The sequence below is a fragment of the Chelmon rostratus genome, chromosome 12, assembly GCF_017976325.1.
Source record: "Chelmon rostratus isolate fCheRos1 chromosome 12, fCheRos1.pri, whole genome shotgun sequence".
Lineage (NCBI taxonomy): Eukaryota > Metazoa > Chordata > Actinopteri > Chaetodontiformes > Chaetodontidae > Chelmon > Chelmon rostratus.
In genome coordinates, this window is record NC_055669.1 from 24929088 (window position 1) to 24950987 (window position 21900).

Below are 21900 nucleotides of genomic sequence, written 5' to 3' on the forward strand. Positions count from 1 at the left end.
TGAATCTTTAAGTGTTACTCAAACTATTAATGGACTATCAGGGAAGCTGCTGGTTTCATTTTCTGTCAGTTGACTAATCCATTGATCGACTAATTGTTCCAGTGCTCCACGTTCCACCCAAATGTTTACGCAGTATTGCACCATGTTAAGAAGTAAAATTAGCACGTTCTGAAATGGCATCTTTTTTCTGGGAGCCTAACTCTGGAGGATCGGACCGTATCAGGCCTCAGGCTGTGGATTGGTGGTTTTACTGGATAAAGACGTGGAGGAATCAAAGTCACGGCCCGCTTTCAATAAACAGGTTGAAATGCAGAGCAGCGAGGCCAACTCAAATTTGCTCAAACATTCGCTTGGACTCACGGACGAACTGACCAGTCTAAGGTCACTGGACCTCACACAACACATTCTTGGCCATAACTCAAGAATTCATACACCAATAAAGACAAAATTCCACTCAAATTTATCATAAGAGAAAATGATGAAGAGCTGACATTTTATATCTAGGAGATCAAAGGTCAACTCACTGTGACATCATAATGTTCTGCAGAGACACTTTTCTGTCAGTTTTTCCGCAGCGTCACTCAGGAACAGGAGGCAGGTTGTGGTCATGTTTCACATTTGCTCAGATGCTGAGTTGGTAAGATAAGACTTTATTAATCTCACAATGGAGAAATTCACTAACTCTAATCTTGGGCGTCCACCATGAAACTGAGCTGATAGTGAAGATCTTCTGAGCTGCAGGTTCAGCATGTGTGTGAAGCCTCCACTTTTTACAGTTTGTCGCTTCTCTGCAGCAGCGTCCATATCTGAAGCATCGTAGTCACCACGAGCTGATTGGTTGTGCTGATACTGATCTTCAGGTGATTGTTGTCACTGACTCTGTCAGTCAGTCAGTGAGCTTTTATGCCTCAAGTGCAGATACTTGAACAGTAGTTTACAAAGGCCTTCTTGGACAAACGTTCCTCGATGTTAAATGATGTGTTAACACAGGGGTCACCAACCTTTTTGAAACTAAGAGCTACTTCAAGGGCACTGAGTAATGCAAAGGGCTACCACTTTGATAATAAACTTCTGAAATAACAAAGTTACACAGTTTACCTTTAATTTTATATTATTATTAATGATATTCTATGTGAAGACACTGATCGCATATGATCCATCACAATAGTTATTCAGAATGATTAAACAATATAGGAAACAGATACATTTCAATATGCAATATCCAATTGTTTCATTTTCAAACGATCACTTCCACATTTTGCAGGAAATCTTTTTAAATTTTTACTAGCCACTAGCAGTTTTAGCTTTTGTGACATGTACTGAAGTGTCTCTCCACGTTGTGCCGCTTAGCCGTCGCCACAGTCGCACCGCAGATGAGACACACGCAGTTTTCTTTCACGTTAAAAGTAAAAAAGAACTCTTCCTCCCATTCACTGTGAAAAAGAAAAAGTTTTCTTCCTTTTTTCTGCTGTTTTTGTGGGTAGAAAACGCGTTCGTCTCCTCATCTTTGCAGCGCTCACGAGCTCATCTCTGCAAAGCTGGTTTGTCATGCGCACTAGACCGACCTCCGACCTGTACTATGTCAGAGTTCCTATATTAAACTTTTTTTATGATATACATTTTTTTTTACGTTTTTATGTATTCGTTTTTAAATTTACATCACTGTAAATGTAATTCAACACAATTAAATAAAATTTTAGACAGAGCTAATTCGTGATTAGTGCTATTTCTAGAACTGGCTTACGGGCGACTGATGTGGATGCTGCGGGCGACCTGGTGCCCGCGGGCACCGGGTTGGTGACCCCTGTGTTAACACAATTTCTGATTTATATCAGGCAGAATAAATGGCGACGCTTACAAATCTGACATTCAATTTATCAAAGTTTTGTTGCTGCAGACACATTTTAGCGCTAGCATTAGCCTCAGATGTAAAGCAGAAATGAAAAGCCGTCATGTGTCAAAGTGACTTGTCCTTGATTTCTTCAGTGGTCCAGTAAAGGTCATTGGTTCGTTTTCTTCACATTTTCGTTTTTGGAAATTTGCTGAAAAACTTGCTCAGCATTTTAATGGAACTATAACATCCTCATGTCAGAGGTGCCCGATTGTCTCCACGCCTGCAGCCAGATCATCTTTTATCCCTCGGATGATGGTCGGCATCACGTTGCGTAACGCGGCAGCTCGCCATCTGAGGGTTTTCCCTCTTCTCCTGCTAGATAAGGGATTATCCTCAATGCTGCTGGGTCCCCTTGGAAAGCCCAAGCCCTCAATCCTGATGCTGTATCATCCCGGGCTCTGGATATCCCAGTCAGATGATGTAATAGTTGAGTGGAGAGATGTGATGGAGGCTCGGAAAATATGTTTCTGGGAAGATCTGCAGATGAGGACCTGCAGTGTTCACGCTGATGCTGGCATTTTGTGGAATGGCTTGTGATGGGGAAGGGTGTCTGAAAACTGGAGAATTTCATATTTTCTCTGAAAAGGAGAGTTTTCAAAGGATGTCGGGGAGTCAAACTTATTGATTACTTTTCATTAATTGCAATTGGGCACTCTATTCCTTAATATTAAGTGTTGACTATGTTGGACAGTTGACAATTCCAATAATAAACTGATCGTTTAAGATGTTTATTAGGTAAATCTGGCCATCATTCTCTGTCTCCAGCTTCCCAAATGTGAAGATACATTTTTAGACAGCCACGATAGCTATTGATGCATCGCTAACAAGTTGTAATTTTATTTTGAAAAGCACAACATTGGTACTTAAAAATTCTACATGAGACGTCTCTGAAACTACTTCTGACATGAACCCAGAGCTCCCAGTGAGTTCCCATGACAGTTAGATAACGTTCAGTCTGGTCCAGTGCCTGGCCCAGCTTTGAGTTTTTAAGTCACGCCACCGCATTTTTGCATTTGCTTTGAACTTCAGCCAAAGACTTTAAGATGTTAATTCCCCGTAATTGGAGAAATCTTTTTCTCAGCCTCAAGCAGACCCCTTATTACACGGTCATATGATCTGCACACATGACCCACACACATGGCCTTTTGTACCCTGCTCTTAATGCTAGATTAGTTTGATTCAGTGTTACATAAGGGTTAAAGTTAGGAACAGAGTTTGGAAACTGAATAACTTTGACACAGGAGTTTACATACAATACTTCCTCTGAGACGAATTATCTAAAATCACGTTCATAAGACAGAAACAGTCCGGGGAAGCGATCCGGGTGACACAACTGGCTTAAAATAGTTCTGTCGAACAGTCACTCTTCTCCTTCCTGATCACATTTTTTAGTCTGCAGGAAAAAAGACAAGACAGATGCGTTGCTGAGTAAAAAGTCTAAATTAAAAAAGTCTGTTTTATTACTGGAAGTGGCTCAAGCAGCCAGTCTATCAGGTGGCCGGCAGTTATTTTGAGTCTATCCTAACTGGTATTTTACAGCACAGCTGGAAGTATGGACAGCTGTACATCTGCATTTGCTACGATTACATTGCTTATGATCAAAAAATATAAGTCGTCAACTTTGCTAACACAGCCAGACGTCAAGCAAGTGCAGCAACGCAAAAAATAGCTTATCTTTTTAACTCCTATCCGGCCTGTTGATTGGCTGCTCTCTCGGCTCCGGTACCCGTTGTTGCGCCATTTCCCACCAGCATCCCCGCTGCATCCCCACCGTCCCGGGCCTGAAAACCTCCTCCTCCTGGTGGTCCAATGCTCCTGTACTCCTGTCCAATCAGGGCAGAGTCAGCTAACAGGACCACCAGCTGCATGCCTAACTGAGCTAGGCAAGCATAAGTTAGCAGCAGTTAGCAGCCTTTAGCAACAAGTAAAGCTATCTGAATCTGAAAAATATCAGCCACTCTGCAGCTCTATTGAGGCTTTTCACCTCTGTTAGCTCATAGTTTTGGTTTTATGGCGTATTTATCTTTATGCTTCATTCTTTCCAACAGAGAGAAAGCTCTATAAACCCACTGTTCATTACCTGCCAAGCAGCAAACAGCAGACGGATAGAGTTAGAGACTAGCTGGTGAGGAAAGAGGAACATTTAGCTGCTCAACCAGTCCAAACCAGAAATGAAAGGACATGATAATGTTGCTATGTATCTGCTGGATGTGGATGAAAGCAGTTGTTTTACTTAATTCAACTTTAAATGTGGTGAATGTGCTTGTTTTATTGTCTTTATGCTCCCCTTTGGTCAGCATTGATTATTGCAGCTTATCTCGTCTCCACTCTCCTCTCCTCAGCCATCATGTATGTGATGGGAGCACTGGGTCCAGCCGCCGGTTACCTGCTGGGAGGAGTCCTCATCGGCTTTTACGTGGACCCCAAAACCGTTGTCAACATCGATCAAAGCGACCCCCGCTTCATCGGCAACTGGTGAGAACAATCTTGCTGCCTTGGGATGAAACACATCACACATGAAACACATTAGCGAGTGGCACAGCTGCACCCGGCGCCATGTTCCTTCATCACCATGAACACACTGGCTCAGTCACTCAATAGGTCAAATGTGCAATCCACATCTGAAAACAGTCCCCAACAATCACATTGTTTCCTCTTATTGGAGGAATGTTTGTATGAACACTACAGTAACCAGATGCTTTTGCTGGTTTCTGCAGCAGTTTTCTCACTTCATCAGTGGTAAATAACAAAAGTTAAATGCAAAAAAAAGCAAAAAGGCTTTCTGTAGATTAGGAAAATTTAGAGATTTAGATCAGGAAATGTCTGGTCAAAGTAGTAAACAATCCTAATAATCTGACATGATGATGTGAGGCCACCTTTCGACACTCAGCCATGCTCGATGGACACATTTTGGTCAGCACTGAGGCTGGATACCAAACAGCTGACTTTGGACTGAAATTTGGATTTTTACTCAGCGTTAAATGTGCTATTTTCCATTGTTTACTCCACCTGTAATGTTTTGGCAGCAGTGGTGGATGTCTTAAAACTTGATAGGGTAATATAACATGTACAGAGACCTTCCCCTTTCCAAAAAATCATTCATCCCTTTCATTTCAAGTGTGATTACTGAATCTGGTTACACTGAACTTAAGCATGAATCAAGAAGAGAAGACGGCAGCCTTCGAAGACAATCAACCACATTTGAAGTGATACTGCAGACAGGAAGCCTCGCACTACAAGAACCCACCAAACTCTACATAAGATGTATTTTTGCTGTTTAGGTGAAGTTTTTGTGATCTTATATCCAGGTGAGAATCTGCTGCAGTGTACCAGACGCAGTTAGTCATCTATTTACAGCTCTCAGTGATGCCATCCTCTAACATAACATAACCAGTGACTCACTAGCTAACAGCCACGAGCTTCCTACATGAATTATAGGTGGTGATAGCAGGAATGGGATGGATGAGTGTACAAGTGATTTTGCCCAAGCCTGACTACAGTTTATTTATTCATTATGTGTACAATAATGAGGCAAAGAGATAAAATGATTCCAGTTCCAGACAGACAGTCTTTGGTAGCATGGAGCCAAGAATACAGTGTCCCATCCAAACCTGACGCAGCTGGATTCACCTCTTGATGCCACTTTGTTTGAATCCGCCTTCGCCTGTCTAGGTGGAGCGGGTTCCTGCTGTGTGCCGTAGCCATGCTGCTGGTCATCTTCCCCATGTTCACCTTCCCCAAGAAGCTGCCGCCCCGACACAAGAAGAAGAAGAGGAGGAAAAAGCTGAGCCTGGACGACCTGTCGAGCGACGACGACGTCCTCAAGGAGAAGAGCAACAACAACAAGAGCCAGACGGTCACCTCGTCCATGGGCTTTGGAAAAGACATCAAAGGTACCAGAAAAGAGTGCGACAGGTCGGCGAGGGCCGCTGATGTCGCTGATGATGTCAGCTCCAAAGAGTTGATAGCGGAGTCAGAAATTAGAGTCCAGCTGTTCTACATATATCTGAACAACAGAACAGATTCTTCTCCTCTTTCAGACCTGCCCAAAGCAGCAGTGAGGATCCTCAGCAACGTGACCTTCTTATTCGTCAGCCTGTCCTACACGGCAGAGAGCGCCATAGTCACTGCCTTCATCACCTTCATCCCCAAGTTCATCGAGTCTCAGTTTGGCATCCCCGCCTCCAGCGCCAGCATCTACACCGGTGAGCTGATTTTTTTTTTTTTTTCTCATAAAACGCTCAAATTTGGGAGGAATTTGAGCTTCTTAAAGACAAAACTGATTCTCTGGCTTCTTCTCTGAACTCCCCGTTAACGTCTCTACGGCAGCGCAGACAGGATGCAGACAGAATATTTATGCAACAGCCAGGACTTTAATTTCTGCCAGTTCAGCTCAGCTCTGCTGTTTTATCTTAGAGCAGAGCAGGAGATCCTGTCGGCCCAGAGCAGCAAGCCAACACACATTAATAATAAAGAAACTGCTGGTCTTCAAATGAAGGGGGCACCTGGGACGCAGAGCTGGAGCACTGAGTGCAGCACACACACACACACACACACACACACACACACACACACACACACACACAATCACATGCTGAAGCACATGCATGCTTAAACAGGCATATGGGCTAATACATTACATGCTCACACACATATGCTAACAAGCTAAATTTTACATATGAACCATTTAAAAATGCTAATTGTGAGCTGTATAATAGAGCTGCTAATGTTGACATGCTAACATGCTGAAAGTTGCGCTCAATACTCGATGACCTGGCTAGCACATTAGCATGCTTTTGTTGGTCTTGTGACATCTGTGTTTGATTAAAGCGTGGCCAAGTGTGGCAGCGTAGAGCTAAGGCTCCGGTCATGCTTGAAAAAAAAAAAAAGCAGTTCATAAGAGGTCCGACCTCGTTGGAGATCATATGAGTTGTTTTGCTGACAGCTGGCTGTCACAGAGACGCGATATCACTTAAATGTTGGGATAAGAGCGTCTCTCCATTGTTAGCGTTGCGCTCGGGCGTCCTCACAGAAAGTGTGCACAAACATATTGTACTCGTGTAAAGAATGCTAAGAGCTTGACTGTTAAGGGTCAACAATGCTTACTTTGTCACCTGCATATTCTGACCAATCATGGCTTGAAGTGGGTGTGAATGTGAGATTGTTGGTTTTTGAAAATCACAATGTGAGGGGAGGGGGTTCCTGAAACACTTCAACCCTCCGAGTCCGAGTATTTTATTAACAGAGCTGAATACGGCATGGTGAGTCGGCCTTGCTACCAATTTTCCCCGTTTTCAAGCTTTTTCACCATAGACCTCCATTAAAAAATGAGATGTCTTAAAATCTGATGACAGCATGCTTCAAACTGCAGAAAAGGATGATTATTAATCTTTGCATCATGGAGAAGACACAACAGAGGAGCCTCACAGAGCCTCCAGCACGACTGCAAGCCTCATTAAAGAAAAGCTCACGTCTCTGTGGACGCAGCCATTGTCCCACAGACCAGATCTGTGTGTTACAGGAGTTAAACGACAGGCAGCAGCGTTGTGTCAAAGACATCCTCAGACTGTCAGGAGTGTAGAAAGATAGCGAGCCACTCAGAGGCGTCTCACTGATAACAGGAAGCTGTGCTCAGACCGGATGACCTTTTCTAGTGATGATGGCTATTTTGGTGTTCTGTAGCTGTTGGTAGCGAAAGTATTTCCACATTTGGAAGTTGGTGTGGTGCCTTTGCTGTCTCTATATGTTTGATGGAAGTGTTTGCATACACACAGAAGCTAAAACAGTACCTATTTGTATTATTTCACTATCATGAAACACAGTTGTCTATTTTGAACTGGCCAGCCGTCAGTAGCAGTATTTGTACCTGAGTGAGGTAGACTCTGTTGCCTCTCAAACAAAGTGTATGAAGACGTCATACGTGCAAATGATGTGTTTAAGGCTGATGGGAAAATTGTCACGCACTACCAAAAGAGTTGTATTGGTTTGATTAACGGACAGTGAGAGACTCCACCATTAAAAGAAGTAGTGTGCAGTTTTCACGAGTTAGAATACAGAATAAGACACCTTTTGAGAAAATGATGTTTGCTGGCGTCAAAGTGCAGCACATCATTAGTCACACTTGCAGGTACTGTGAGTCATCTGAACCTTCCACACTCGCTCTGTTATTGATGGCTCAAGTTTTTAAACACAGAACAAACACATTTCATCCAACACAATCTCCATTTATCTCGTTTTGGAAACCTTTTAGTCACAGTTGCATTATTACTTTTGTTCGACTCTTTTGATGTCAGAAATGTTTTATTGTCAAGTTGCGTAACTGTCTCAGCTGTAGGTGGAGTGGGCTGTGAAGCCTGTGATTGAAACTGCCACTCAAATGCATTTTCATTTTATTCAGGCCTATAGTGGGTGATATTCCCTGGAAACCTGCTCGAGGACTTTTGAAGGTCACGTGACCCCGTTTGGTTGCGTATTCGTAGCCGACCGCCGCAGAGTCAGCCGTGTTGTGGCTGGCTGCTCGCAGCGCGCGGCGTTCGGTAATGACATCTTCCACGTCAGAGGTAGTTGTCTAGAGACGCCGGATGTTGATAACATGCCACCACGGGCTCAGAGGGGAATAGCACCAGCATATCATAACAAAATATTGGAATATGAACGAGTTTCAGCAGATTATGCGTTATATAGAGGCTGCGCATGGATGCCCCGAGTACTCGCATTATACGGATATACGCGCCGCTCCTCTGGGGCTAATTTCTTCAAAACGACTCCAAATGCCACCAAAGTTGTCTGGGTGAGTAAATGGTCGTATTTAATGCTACAAATAAGGTCCAGGTTGTAAAAAACGAAAGTTATCCTTTAAGTCCCTGTGATTTGGTAGCTGAATGGGTGGAGCAAGGCACTAGCACCCACCTGCCAGGGAAAAGCCATTCTCAGCCTTTGAGTCTTCATGCATCATTTTCACTTCATGCATCATTTTCGGTTCATGAAAGGGAGATGAGCGGCCTGATGACTCATCAGATTGTCATGTCTCTGATTGGACAAGTCTTACCCAGTCAGACTTTTCCTGGAAAGAGAAATTCCTCACTTTCCATTGAGCCAAGGAGCTCCAACACTTAATTTGGTGTCCCTGAACAATAAACCCATCCTCCTGTTTGTCCCACAGAGCGTTGGCCTTGCTTGTGTGTTTACATTACAAAACACCCTTACAGAGAGAAATAATCTTCTTTGAGCATCTATTGGTTTGGAACCATTGTTAACAGGAGATTGCATCCTCTCAAACGTTGTAAATGTCTGAAACCAAAGCTGTCCAAATCCCATGGCATCACTCACACAGAGTAACAGTTAAACATTTATCTTAAAAGGGAAGCAATGAATCCAACGTCATGCATTTTGAAAATGTCACAAACTAGAACTTGCTCTGTAGGAGACCGCCTGAAGAGACGCTGCACATGTACTGCAGGTGAAACAGCAAACTGGATTGATAATGGTCCTAAACACTGACTTCACAGAGCAGGACACAACATTATCTAACACCGACAGAGAGCGTACTAACTCTGTCTGGGTTAGAGGCTCCGCTCCCCTCGGGGGCCACCCACTCTAAAAATGTGTGCTGTCATGGTAATGCAGGGCTGCTCGGCGGAGGCTGTTGTTGTGATCGCTGCGTTTTCTGTACGATTTGTCTTTTCATTGAAGAGATAGTGAAGGCCGAAAAGACAGCAGTTATACAATTTACAGCCGATTCAGTGTGTAAAAGTAGAATTTTCAAGTAAGCTCTGTGGAAGAGTTATCGATGAGCTGCCTGGCTTACAGAACAAGGCCAGGCGGTAGCTTTCTCTGCTGCTTTGTCCAAATGACGAGGCTTGCAGCAGAGATAACCATGTTGTAGGATGCTTATATATATCAATCAGGGTAGACTAAACATTAGAAAGATGTCATACATGTGAGTGACATCCTCATCATAAAGCTGCATCAATTGATTTTTGGCTGCAAAGGGTTCAGAGGAAGCCAAAACGATGATGGAACGGTTGCCTATTAACACTCCAACATACAAGTTTCTGTGCCATAATTTTCCTCTTAAGATTAGCTAGACTCCCTGTAAGATGCATCAAATAAAAACTGTATGTTTGTTCGGAAAGTATAGTATGAATTCTTAAAATGTTCTTTCTCCTCGCCCCAGGTGTGATTATCGTGCCCAGCGCCGGCGTGGGCATCGTCCTGGGAGGCTACATCATCAAGAAGCTGAAGCTGGGAGCTCGCGAGTCGGCCAAGCTGGCGATGATCTGCAGCGGAGTCTCCCTGCTCTGCTTCTCCACGCTGTTCATCGTGGGCTGCGAGAGCATCAACCTGGGAGGGATCAACATCCCCTACACCACCGGGTGAGGAGGGAAACGGGGAGGGCGACATTCTGGGAAGTGGCGGGTTGAAAATTTACGCTGCGTCGAGCGGTCGGTCGCCGATGTGATTGTGGGGGATGGAGGGAGACGGCCGAAACACACTCAGAGCAGTAAGGAGAGAAGGAAGACTGAGAACAAGCAGAACAAACAGAAGTAAAGGATAAAGACGGCAAAGGGGGAGTTAAAAAACACCCACAGAGACAAACAGAAATCTGAGAGAGGCTGAAAGAGAAAGAGCCTCGGTGGCCATTGTAGCGTCACCCCAACTCGTAAAGAGTCTGTTTCTCCATCTCTTGTCCAAACCTGTTGTGTTGATCCAGTTAAAGTAGGGGTCACCAACCCGGTGCCCGCAGCATCCACATCAGTCGCCCGTAAGCCAGTTCTAAAAATAGCACTAATCACGAATTAGCTCTGTCTAAAATTTTATTTAATTGTGTTGCTATTCTTTTTGAATTACATTTACAGGGATGTAAATTTAAAAACGAATACATAAAAATGTAAAAAAAAATGTATATCATAAAAAAAGTTTAATATAGGAACTCTGACGTAGTCTGGGTCGGAGGTCGGTCTAGTGCGCATGACAAACCAGCTTTGCTGAGATGAGCTCATGAGCGCTGCAAAGACGAGGAGACGAACGTGTTTTCTACCCACAAAAACAGCAGAAAAAAGGAAGAAAACTTCATTTTCACAGTGAATGGGAGGAAGAGTTCTTTTCTACTAACGTGAAAGAAAACTGTGTGTGTCTCATCTGCGGTGTGACTGTGGCGACGGCTAAGAGGCACAACGTGGAGAGACACTTCAGTACATTATTATCAAAGTGGTAGCCCTTTGCATTACTCAGTGCCCTTGAAGTAGCTCTTAGTTTCAAAAAGGTTGGTGACCCCTGAGTTAAAGACACTCGTCAGTAGTCGCCTGATGGATGGTCTCTCTCAAACCCCCAAACAAGAGCGGCATTCTCCCCAACCTGTTAATATCAAGGTTGTGAACAGGGCTGGTTTCAGGCTTCTGATACGTATTCTTCGATCAAAGTCTTCCATTAGCATTGATCACAAAACTCTGACAACAATGTGTTTAATTGGTCAGACTTCAAAACGCGTCATAGGACCCCCAGGCTTCATGTTAAATACCGAGTTTAGAGAAGAGAACTGAGCTGCCGGCTTGAATCCCAGAAAGAAGAAAAAACGATCAAAGTTGTTCCATTAATTTCTGTAGTATTATAGCATTTAGTGTGTTATTCTAAAATATATAATGTAAGATTTACTCAAAGCGTAATGTTTTGCAGCGCGTCCTGCAGTGTGAGCTGAAAGACGGGAACGGCCTCCTGAACGCGACGTTTCACCCACACTTTCACTGGGAACTGGTTTTCTTTAGAGGTGAAACAAATAGTGGCTGAATCGGCAGAAAATGAATCAGCCGCTGATCATTTCACGCCGTCTGACCCGACATTAGCCAGGTAGCTGCTCAGAGGTGAAGATTTGCTCCCGTTCTCGGTCACGTGCGATAGTTGATTGAATATTTTTGAGGTTTGGTCGAAAACAAAGTAGTTCCAGGAGTAAACCTTCACTTCTATCGGACAGCCGCTTGCTGACTGCCGTTTGGCCTTTCTCGTATTAAGTCATATCCTGTTGTGACGGAGTCAGTGGTAGTTTTTATCGGCCCATCTGTGGCCCGTGTCGGGGAGGAAGCGAGTGCTCAGATCGGTGCAGGATGGCAGATAGCGAGCCAGTAAACGGAGGCGTTTTCTTCTGGACGGAGCGTCCCTGAGAGCGATTACATGGCGACGATGGAAAATGTCCAAGGACAGCTTGGAAGAGGAGATCTTTGGCTGATCGCCCTTTGTTTTTTTTTCTCCCTCTGGTCTTTTCTGTTTCCCTCTGTCCCTCCTCTCTTCCACCTGACCTCTGCTTATAAAATCTAGTTGTTTCCTCTTTAATTTCTCTCTTCTTTCTGTCATTTTAACATCCTCTTACTGTGTCTGTTCTTTATTCCCCTCTCTCATCCATCGACCTTTCTGCGTCTTCTACACTTCCTTTCTCCTTCATCCTCTCCTTTTTCCTTCCTTTTTTACCCTCTTTTCCCCCAATCTCTCATATCTTGGAGCTCTCTTCCTCCTTGTCTCTTGTCTTTCCGTCTTGTTTCCACATCTGTCTCTCCTCATCATCGTCTCTTTCCTTTCTGTCTCCATCTATCGCTTTACTTTCTCTTTCTAACCCTTCTTTATTCTGCCTCACCCATTTCCCCCTTTTTTTGGTCCATCTTTCCGTCCCTTCTTATTTATTTCTTGCCGTTTTTTCTTCTTAACAGTGAACAATAAGCACTTTTATTTAAACAATATGAGATAAACTTCACCTGGTCCAGTTCATTAATTTTGTTTTTAGCCATGCAGTGCTGGTTGCTGGGATGTTTGTACATTTGAAGTCACCTAAACAGCTGTGGATTACCATTGAATTGGGTGCAGATGTTTCAGGTCTGCAGATGATGTATCCCGACTTTTCTTAAAGCCTTTACAGCAGATCAAAATGTCCTGTAAGTCAGTTCATAACAGCACTATTTCTGTCAGCCTGAGCTGACGCAACATGTCGATATGTTAAAATTGTTCATGTCACACAAACTGTTCTAAATATGAACATGTTACAGGGTAACAATTTAGCACAGTACTAATTGCAGGTCAGACAGTGGCATAGACAAGTGTTAAAACTGAATGCTGTGATGTGTAGCTGTGCAGCACAGCCATTAGAAATTATTCAGTCATCCTATAGCAGGCATGTCAAACTCATTCCATAAAGGGACCCAACCAATTAACATCAAGGAATCACTTAGTTATCAGCTGAAGACTGAGATCAGTTGATTAATTGATTCCAGCCTGGTGTGCTCCTCCTTGGTTGGAATGAAAACCTGCAGCCACACGGCCCTTTATGGAATCAGTTTGACATGCCTCTCCTATAGGTTCACCAGTTTTCACTCTGTCCACTTTGTGAGAGAAATCGTGTTTATTCTGTCGGGTTGCCATGACGGACAGCTCACACTCCGTTACCCACGAGCCTCAGCTGCATACGGAGAAGGTCCATCCGAAGCTATTGTCCAAAAATGACCCAGAATGTTATGTGCAATCTTGAGCTCACAGGGAAATATTTAGCTCTTTGATTGGATGTTTCTTAAAGAAATGCACCTTGGGAGTTGTAGTTGACCTCAGTTTCTTATGTCTACAGGCTTGAAGCTTTTTGACTCTCTCCTATGCAACTAATAACCCCAGTTGACTCTTTACACTTTGCTACTCGTGACCTTCAAATCCATTAAAAGAAACAAGGCAGAGAAACAAATACAGAGCCTAAAGAACTGCTGTGAATATTGTCTCTGCAGACCAACTCTCACCATGACCCAGAGGAACCTGACCGGAGGCTGTAATGTGAACTGCGGCTGTAAAATCCATGAGTACGCTCCAGTCTGCGGCTCCGACGGCATCACGTACTTTAACCCCTGCCTGGCCGGCTGCAGCAGCGTGGCCAACGACAGCACCGGGGTAAGAGACGGGGATGGTGAATAACCTGCACAAGCTAATGCAGTTATACATCTGTGGTTTCAGTGTCCAAACTCTAAAAAGTTCAAACAAATCTCATGTCATGTCTCTACACTGGTCTGAAAACTGGAGGTTGTTGCTGCTGCTTTTCAGACAGAATTGAAAAATTGTGATTTCAAGGAGTTAAAGTGTATTTTAATCCAAGTAAAAGTCAAAGTGTAGAGCCTGGCAGTCTTCGTAATTATGATAGTGAGGTCAGAGTGACTAAAACTCCACACGCGTCCATAACTACCTTCCAGATTCGTAACTACTCGGACTGCGCCTGCGTCCAGAGCCGGCAGGTCATCACGCCGTCGTCCAGCGGTCAGGGCAGCAACCAGCTGCAGCTCGTCATCGTCAAGACCTACCTGAACGAGAACGGCTACGCCGTGTCAGGAAAGTGCGACCGCACCTGCAGCACCCTCATCCCCTTCCTCATCTTCCTCTTCATCGTCACGCTCATCACCGCCTGCGCCCAGCCCTCCGCCATCATCGTCACCCTCAGGTATGACCTTCGAGCATGCGTCAAACATAAAGCTCCAGAAACTCATCGACCCAGTTCTTGTCTATTCACTCTCCTCTTTATAATAATAAAATCCTACACATGGATTCAGTTCACTCATGTTAGACTTGATGCTGTGTGAATGGAATTTTTAAGGTGGTTTTGCTCACCTGGATGACGTGGTTTAAGGCGGCCCTGACCTCTCGGTGTGGGTTTGTGTGTTGCAGGTCTGTAGCGGAGCAGGAGAGGCCGTTCGCTCTGGGAATGCAGTTTGTTCTCCTCAGGACTCTCGGTGAGAAGATTAAACAGAAAACAACTTCCTTGCTTTCATCTTTTTTTATGATGGCAGAGGATTTCACTCACCTGTATTTTGTTTTGTTTTCTTTTTGTGAGTGAAAAAAGCGTCTAAATGAAAAGGTGGAATATCGGCAGTGTTACCTGAGGTGATGCGTCCAGGATGAGAGCCTCGGACAAATGCATTGATTGTAAACGCACAGCACATTCTGTAACTGCTGAGCAATGAGCTGATTTAGCGTTAGCACACCAGATTTAATGCCTCAGCGTCACTGTGCTCCTGAATAAGGAGTAAGGAAGGTTGATCGGTTTGATACGGGGGAGGTTCAGAACGCTGCTGTCAGTATGAATCAGTCAGGAAACTGAAACTGTGGGTGTGGAGTTTGACAGATGTGGGCATTAACCAAGCAGGGTGGAATACAAGCTTTGCATTGTGGGAGTCGTAGGAGCCAGGATAGGATCTCATCTCGTATCTGCTGCAACTTTGACCTTTCAGATCTGTTTCCAATAACTTTATTGTGCAGTGATCAATCACTGGAGTGAAATTAACTGGATTTCCATTTACAGGTTTTCTTAGTTTGATTCTGTGATAATTTATCCACTCATGCGTTTTCTCTTCCTCTCTTTCTGTGTCTCTTGTCTTTTATCTCTCTTCACCTTCACCACTTTCACCCTTTTCTGTATGTTTCCTGTCATCTTTTTTCCTCTCATACTCTTCTTTGCCTCTTCTCTTCCTTCACCTTCCTCTTGTCTTCTATCGTCTTTCTTTACCCTCCTCTATTTCCTTCTTTTCCTCTGTCTTCTGTCCCCTTTTCTTGTCACTCTCTTCCTTTTCTTTTGGTCTTGCTTCCTCTGTTGTGTCTTCTCTCTTCCTCTCATCTCTCTTCCTGTCTGTTCCCTCTCTCCTGCGCTCAGCTTACATCCCGACACCCATTTACTTTGGCGCCGTCATCGACACCACCTGCATGTTGTGGCAGCAGGACTGCGGCGTCCACGGCTCCTGCTGGGAGTACGACGTCACCTCCCTGCGCTTCGTCTACTTCGGCCTCGCCGCCAGCCTCAAGTTCCTTGGCTTCCTCTTCATCTTCCTCACCTGGTACTCCATCAAGTACAAGGAGGAGCGGGTGGAGCGCTGGCTCAAGCGCCACCTGTCGCCAGTCGACACCGTGGGCAGCCTCGTCTGCCACCCGGGCGGCCACAAGGGCCACGCCCGCACCCGCTCCTGCCCTGTCAACATCCCCCGAACCGACCCCAACGCTCTGCCCGCTAACGCGCCGCCACGCGCCGGCGCCCTCAACCGCGGTGTCAGCACCCAGAGTTGTCCCGGCAACGAGCTCAAAGCAATAACTCCCCCTCCTCCGGCCACGCCGTCGCCTGCAGCGAATCCCGCCCCTGCGCCGGCCCGCTCGCTGGAACACGTTTCAGTCCGAGTTTGAGTTTCAGAAGGGGGGTGGGCGACGAGGCAGGTCTCACCCACTGACGTTTCTTTTATTCTGAAATCCAGTCCGCTGGGTTTTAGCCGCTGTCAAAGGCACCAATCATCACGTGGCGGTCCTGCTCTCATCTCATAACTGTTGTTGGCTGGTAAAACTCTCACAGTGGCTTTTAAGTTATGTCTGCACCACCGGCCTCTGTGGGGGCTAAAACCATCACCTGGAGGTCCGGATTCAATCAGAACCTCAAGATCAGCGATGGAACGATGAAAAGCCTGGAGACCCTCCTCGGACACGCTCGGTTGGTGAAAAGGCTGAAAGCGGCCTGGTGTTTTCTCTGGGATCCACCAGAGTTCATCACTCACCCCACCTGCCCCCCATCCCCTCACCTCGGCAACATGTGCCTTCTGCCACCACAGTCCTCACATGTACAGAAAACGTACAAACACTGACACACTGGACGTCACCCTGTAGGAAACGAGTCACCTGAACAGATACCTCAGCTTTGCCAATCCTACGCCCCCCCCCTCACGTCCGTGCGCTTCGTCTTCATCTGTGTTTTTATTTCCTCGCCATCGTGTGAGCGATTTTTGTTTTCTGGACACTGCATATCAGCGCTCTCACGGGAAAAAAAAAAACCCTATGGAAATGTGATACACTGCAATCGAGTGTTAGAACTGGAAACCGATGGCATGGTGCTATGTGAAAAACAATGTTAAGTGTTCATTTTTTTTTGTTCTTTTTGGTCGTTTTTGGGGGTTAGAAACATTGAAAAGAACCCAACTGGACAACAGGTCACTGGGCTAAGCAGCTTGGCACGCACAGAATGCATTCCTGCCCGATGCAAGGCCTTTTGTTGCTCCCCTGACACAATGACACGTAGTATTACCGCTGGAAGTCGGATTGTTTGGCTTTTGCCAGCTCCATACAATGCATCCATGCATCCGAGCTGTTTCCCTCCTGACTGGCACCCTGATTAGTGGTTTAACCTGAAAAGAACGGGATCGGCTTTTCCCTCCTGACCACATTCCTGCCTGGGCGAGTTACCGGGGATCCTCCACACGTCCGAAAGAATACGGCGAGGGAAAACTGTGCTCGGAGAGGCTTTTGAGGCTGGACTGGGAAAGCTTGACAGTGTTTCTGACTCATTACCAGGCTCAAGGAGAGACACAGCCCATCATGTACGAACGGCAGCGCCAACATTTGTACCGAACATGTAGGCGGAAGTAGTCGACCATCGACCGCCGTAGAGGTCATAGTGTAGTCGTCTGTTCTTCATCAGCTCCGGAGATGAAAGCTGCAGGTGAATTTTTGGATGGATCCTGGGTAGAAAGTTGGTTTCTTGCCCTGCATAGCGTTGGTTAGTTGTTAAACAGTATTCCTGATGATTTATGGGTAACAAGCTTCTCGTCTGAAAGAATAGGATTTGCAGGTTCCTTGTCATGTCAGACCAGACAACAGTGTGCACACGTGCAAGTAAAAGCGTGGAAAGTAAGAAGACGGCACCAGTTCCCAGAAGAGTTGAGACATTTAGCAAAATCACTGGTAACGTGCATAAAAGGCTGCTGTTCACTGTCAAGCTGCAGCTAATGATCGTTTCCTTCATCTATGAATCTACTGATTTCTCTTTCAAATGAATCAATGAATCGCTTGATCTAATCGGAGTCAGAAATAGTCGATAAACTGCCCATCACAGTTTCCTCAGAGCTCAAGGTGACGTCGCTTTGTTCCAAAAACGGAGAAAAGCAGCAAATGCTGACGTTTAGGAAGCTGGAGCTATGAAATGTTTAGTGTTCTTACTTGATAAATCCATGATCAGCTGACTAATCGCCAATCACTAGATCAGTCCCCAGGTTAAGCCCAGTGGTTGACGGGGTTAATGCGCAGAATGACGCGTCTGTCACGCTGTGATCTTATCGGCTCGTTCTGGATCGGTTACTGGACTCGAACGATTCTTCCTTTCTTAGTGGAAAAATCTGCCAGGGCGGAAAAGCTCTTCTCATCTCAGGCTTTATTTCGTAGCTGCTGGAGCTTTCAGTGACATCACATGATCTTCATCAGCAGACGGAGTTTGCCCAGCAGTCATGGAGTTGTAGATGATCGCATTTTATTCTCTGTGAGCTCTTTGAGGACCTCTCGTCCACCTTTGCTTAGTTGTTGAGGTTCATTCTTGACCTTCGAAACAGCAGCGGACAAAACAGTCTCACCTGAAGGTCCATTTAGTAACTGTTCTGGAGCTTTCTGGAGAAACAAATGTCATGGATGATGTCCCCTTTCTTCTCATAAAGATCATGTGATGTGATTGAAATTTCCACAACACCTACAGAACTAACTGGAGGCGAGATCGTTCATCGATGAACTTCGAAGCTCAAAGCTCAAAGACAGCAGAATAAGTCACCAGAACGCTGCTTTACAGGGGTTAGTTTGTTGAAATGATCTCACCACAGCTGCAGAGGTTTTTCCACTCATTTTAGTATCTTCAGGACTCGAGAACAAACAAAAAGGACTTGATTAGATGACTCTTACTGCTTTGTAGCAGACGTCACACTAAAATCCTGAAGAAGGGAGAAATTATGCTTTTATTTTTCAGTCGTAACAGTTCAACCACATTTGAGTCTTATTATAAAAATAATGGTAGTCTGAGATGGAAGCAAGGAGAGGCTGTTATAATTTTAATTTTATAAGTAACTGAATACCTAACTGTAAAGCTGAACCACTACTGAATACTTGAATGTTGAAACTGAAGTACCCGTGTGGTTTGAATTCACAAACATTATGTGTTCAGTTCACGAATGGCTCATTTTCAGTTTGATCATCAGTTACTAATAAGAAAATGATTAATTATGCCTGGGGTGGATTAGTTTAAGACATTTCTGAGCTGCGGGAACTTGATTAACAGTTTGCATTTTTTAAATTTCAACGTAAAGCAGCATTATTTCCTAATGATCCACTGCCTCTGGGCTCACGGCAGCGTTACAGCGCTGTGATGCTCACATCGTATTAGCTGGATTTTTGTTACAAATCCCCGAATCTTGAGACCTTCATGAGGACCCTGTGCTTGGGACTGTGGAGGTTCAGTGTTCCATGTCCATACACACATACAGGTTGCAGTAGTCAGGAGCTGTGGCTCCACCGCTGTCCTCTGAGGACACCTGCTGGGTGGATATGGAACAGCATGTAGAGACATCATGACCCAGACCAGCACAGGGAAAGGAGGACAGGTATTTGTGTGATCGTATGTGACGGTATGTCAACAGGAAAAATGTTGGTCTGTTTGCTGGTTTACTTACAGCTTTTGTCTCATGCAGTCAGTATTTTTTACATTTGAGACTTCTGAATTGATGATTACATGGACATTGTTCCTACTAGTGTTGCACTATATATATCATCGGTTCATCCGCTGATTATTTTCTGGATGACCGGAATGTCAGAAAATGGTTAAAAAATCAGAGTTGAAGCCTTTAAAAAAGGTCTTCTGTTAATTTCTGGCATTTCATTGATCGTTTCAGCTGTAGTTAAAACAGGAGGTCATTTATTAACATGCACTGCTTTTTGAAAACGTTTCTGAAATCCTTAAAACACAATTTTATATATTGTAAAGAAAGTAGAGCTGAACCTGTTCAAACCAAATAAAATGGGCTGATACTTCAACCATCCTGGATTAAGAAACACCTGAAAATGTCCCCATAGTTGCAGGTTAGATGCTGCTTCTAAATACTAAATGATATTTATGCCAGCAGACTTTTTCAATACCTTAATTTAAGTGTTTTTAATTTCACAGACTCAATGCTGCAGTTATTAATTAGTTTTAACACTAAGGTTGCAGATGATGATTATTGCATATATTGTTTCTGTCAAATGACCTGCGAGTTTTTCAGGCCTTTTAAGATTTTATTATTATTTTTTTTAATGAAAACTGTTCACAAGTCTCAAACGTAAAATCCATTCTTAGATACGCTGATGTTGTGATGGTTGTCAAGGCTCCGGTGAAACACTTAATTCAGATGTTGAATGTTCTGCAGATAAAGATTAGAGCAAAGAGATGTTTTCTGTGTTATCTAGATTAATTTTAAAGGTGACAAACAGGGGAAAGAGGACAGTGATGGTACATGCCTGTCAGATGAAGAGAAAAGTCTGAGGGACACAAAAGAGCCACGTTTCTAGAAATGAAAAGGGGGACTGTAGTCGGTGAGCTGCCAAAAAATAGTGAAGAAGAAAACTTGACGCATGGTTTCAGTACTCAGTACACAGTAGAGACACAGTAGACTAGAGTAGAAACACACGGCATTCCATTTTCATAAACACGAAAACGACAAATACAAACCACAAGTAAGTCCAGTTTGGATGTGCGTCGAGTTAGTGAAGCACTGAGACGCTCCTCCGCCCTCGTTCTGTTTCTCCGTGCCCTCATTTCACTTTTCACCTGCTGTTTCAGTTTGTTCGCGCGGCGCTCCTCTTCAGCTGGTGTCACGGGTTCGCAACCCAAACGGCTCTGATGGGATGAAATGTTGAGTCCGCCTTCCTGTTGGCTGCTCTGTAGAGCTTCAAAGTTTAGCTCTCGCTTCAAGTGTGGCTTAAATAGCACGAAATAGTGTATCTATTAGGGACTATTTTCAGCGGCGGATGAATCCACATTTGGTGCTCTTTGTGGCAGCAGGACTGTGTGTGTGTGTGTGTGTGTGTGTGTTCATGGTAATGAAGGAACACACTCACTGATGTTTACGTTAATCTGCTAGATGTCAGTGAGTGAGGGGCTGCCAGGCTAGCTGCATTCCCCTGCTTTATGCTAAGCTAGGCTAACCATGTCCTGACTCCAGCTCCATAATTAACAGATACATGAGCTCAATATGTCTTCTCGTCACTGTAACTGTATTTCCCAAAGTGAGGAATTATTTCTTTTAAAAGCAACCTTTTTTTTTTTGTCTCGTCGTCCCGTGTCTCAAAAATAATCTTTTTGCAGAATGAAGCTGAAAAACGCAGAATTTAGCACACTTTGAGTTTTTAACGAAGCGTCCTGAAACCAAACGTACACGTAGTTTTTAAGTATTTCAGATCAGTCGTGCAGGTGGCCTCAGTATTTCATCCTCGTGTCGATGATTTTCTCTGAACCCACTGACACCAGCTGCGTCACGCCTTCCCATGATCCTCTGCTCCTTTCACCTCCGCTCTGGGACAAAGGAGTCGTGCACCTCCGTGTGTCGTGCAGTCGTTTCATGTAGTAACGTGGCATCATTTCCAGACTGCAGACGAAGACTGAATCTGGATCTGTGTGAGCTCCTTCAGGCAGATGTAGATTAGAATATTCCGAGTTTACTTTCTTTTTTTTAATCAGTATTGTATTTATTTCATGAGGACAGTTTTTGACTGACTGACAGGCGACACTGATGAGAGGCAAAATGTAGATTTGTGGACGCACTGTTTACAGATGCCTTGGTTACTTGACTTCTGTCAATAAAAATGTGAAAAAATAAAACAGTATTACAGAAACTGCTGGTTTGTGAGTTTAATTCTGCACTCAGGAGTCAAATTATCACAATAACTGAAATATTTAAAGCTAAACGATTATCGAACTGTGAAACTACTGAAAAGTGTTGTTTCTGATAAACTCTTGCTGTGCTGCTGCTTCATTTTTCAGACCAGTTTTATTTTATTCCAGCAGTTTTTATTTCAAATTGGTGTGAAATAATGAGATCAAATACAGCTGGAAGGAAATCAAGACGAGACTCTTCTATTGAGAAAAGCAGTGGGATGAAATAACATTTCATATGATTATATTATTTCATGTCTTTAATATTGAACGGTCAGACGTGAAGGAGAATGTTGATGCC

At 44.3% G+C, this 21900-nt stretch overlaps 1 protein-coding gene across 2 annotated transcripts in view; it reads left to right on the forward strand.

The window, feature by feature from the left end:
- Positions 1-21891, forward strand: part of LOC121614971 (solute carrier organic anion transporter family member 5A1-like) — a 33973-nt gene extending 12082 nt beyond the window's left edge. The window contains exons 2-10 of one of the 2 annotated variants that reach the window (XR_006007245.1): positions 4237-4369; positions 5567-5787; positions 5935-6099; positions 10071-10269; positions 13648-13807; positions 14104-14348; positions 14573-14637; positions 15555-18490; positions 19177-21891. Coding sequence is in view for 1 of the 2 variants with exons in the window: in XM_041949081.1 (XP_041805015.1) it covers positions 4237-4369; positions 5567-5787; positions 5935-6099; positions 10071-10269; positions 13648-13807; positions 14104-14348; positions 14573-14637; positions 15555-16075 (1709 nt within the window). In the remaining variant the exon portion in view is untranslated. Of the gene's footprint in view, positions 1-4236; positions 4370-5566; positions 5788-5934; positions 6100-10070; positions 10270-13647; positions 13808-14103; positions 14349-14572; positions 14638-15554 lie in introns of both variants that reach the window. The other variant, XM_041949081.1, reaches the window with a different exon arrangement.
- Positions 21892-21900: the final 9 nt, after the last annotated feature.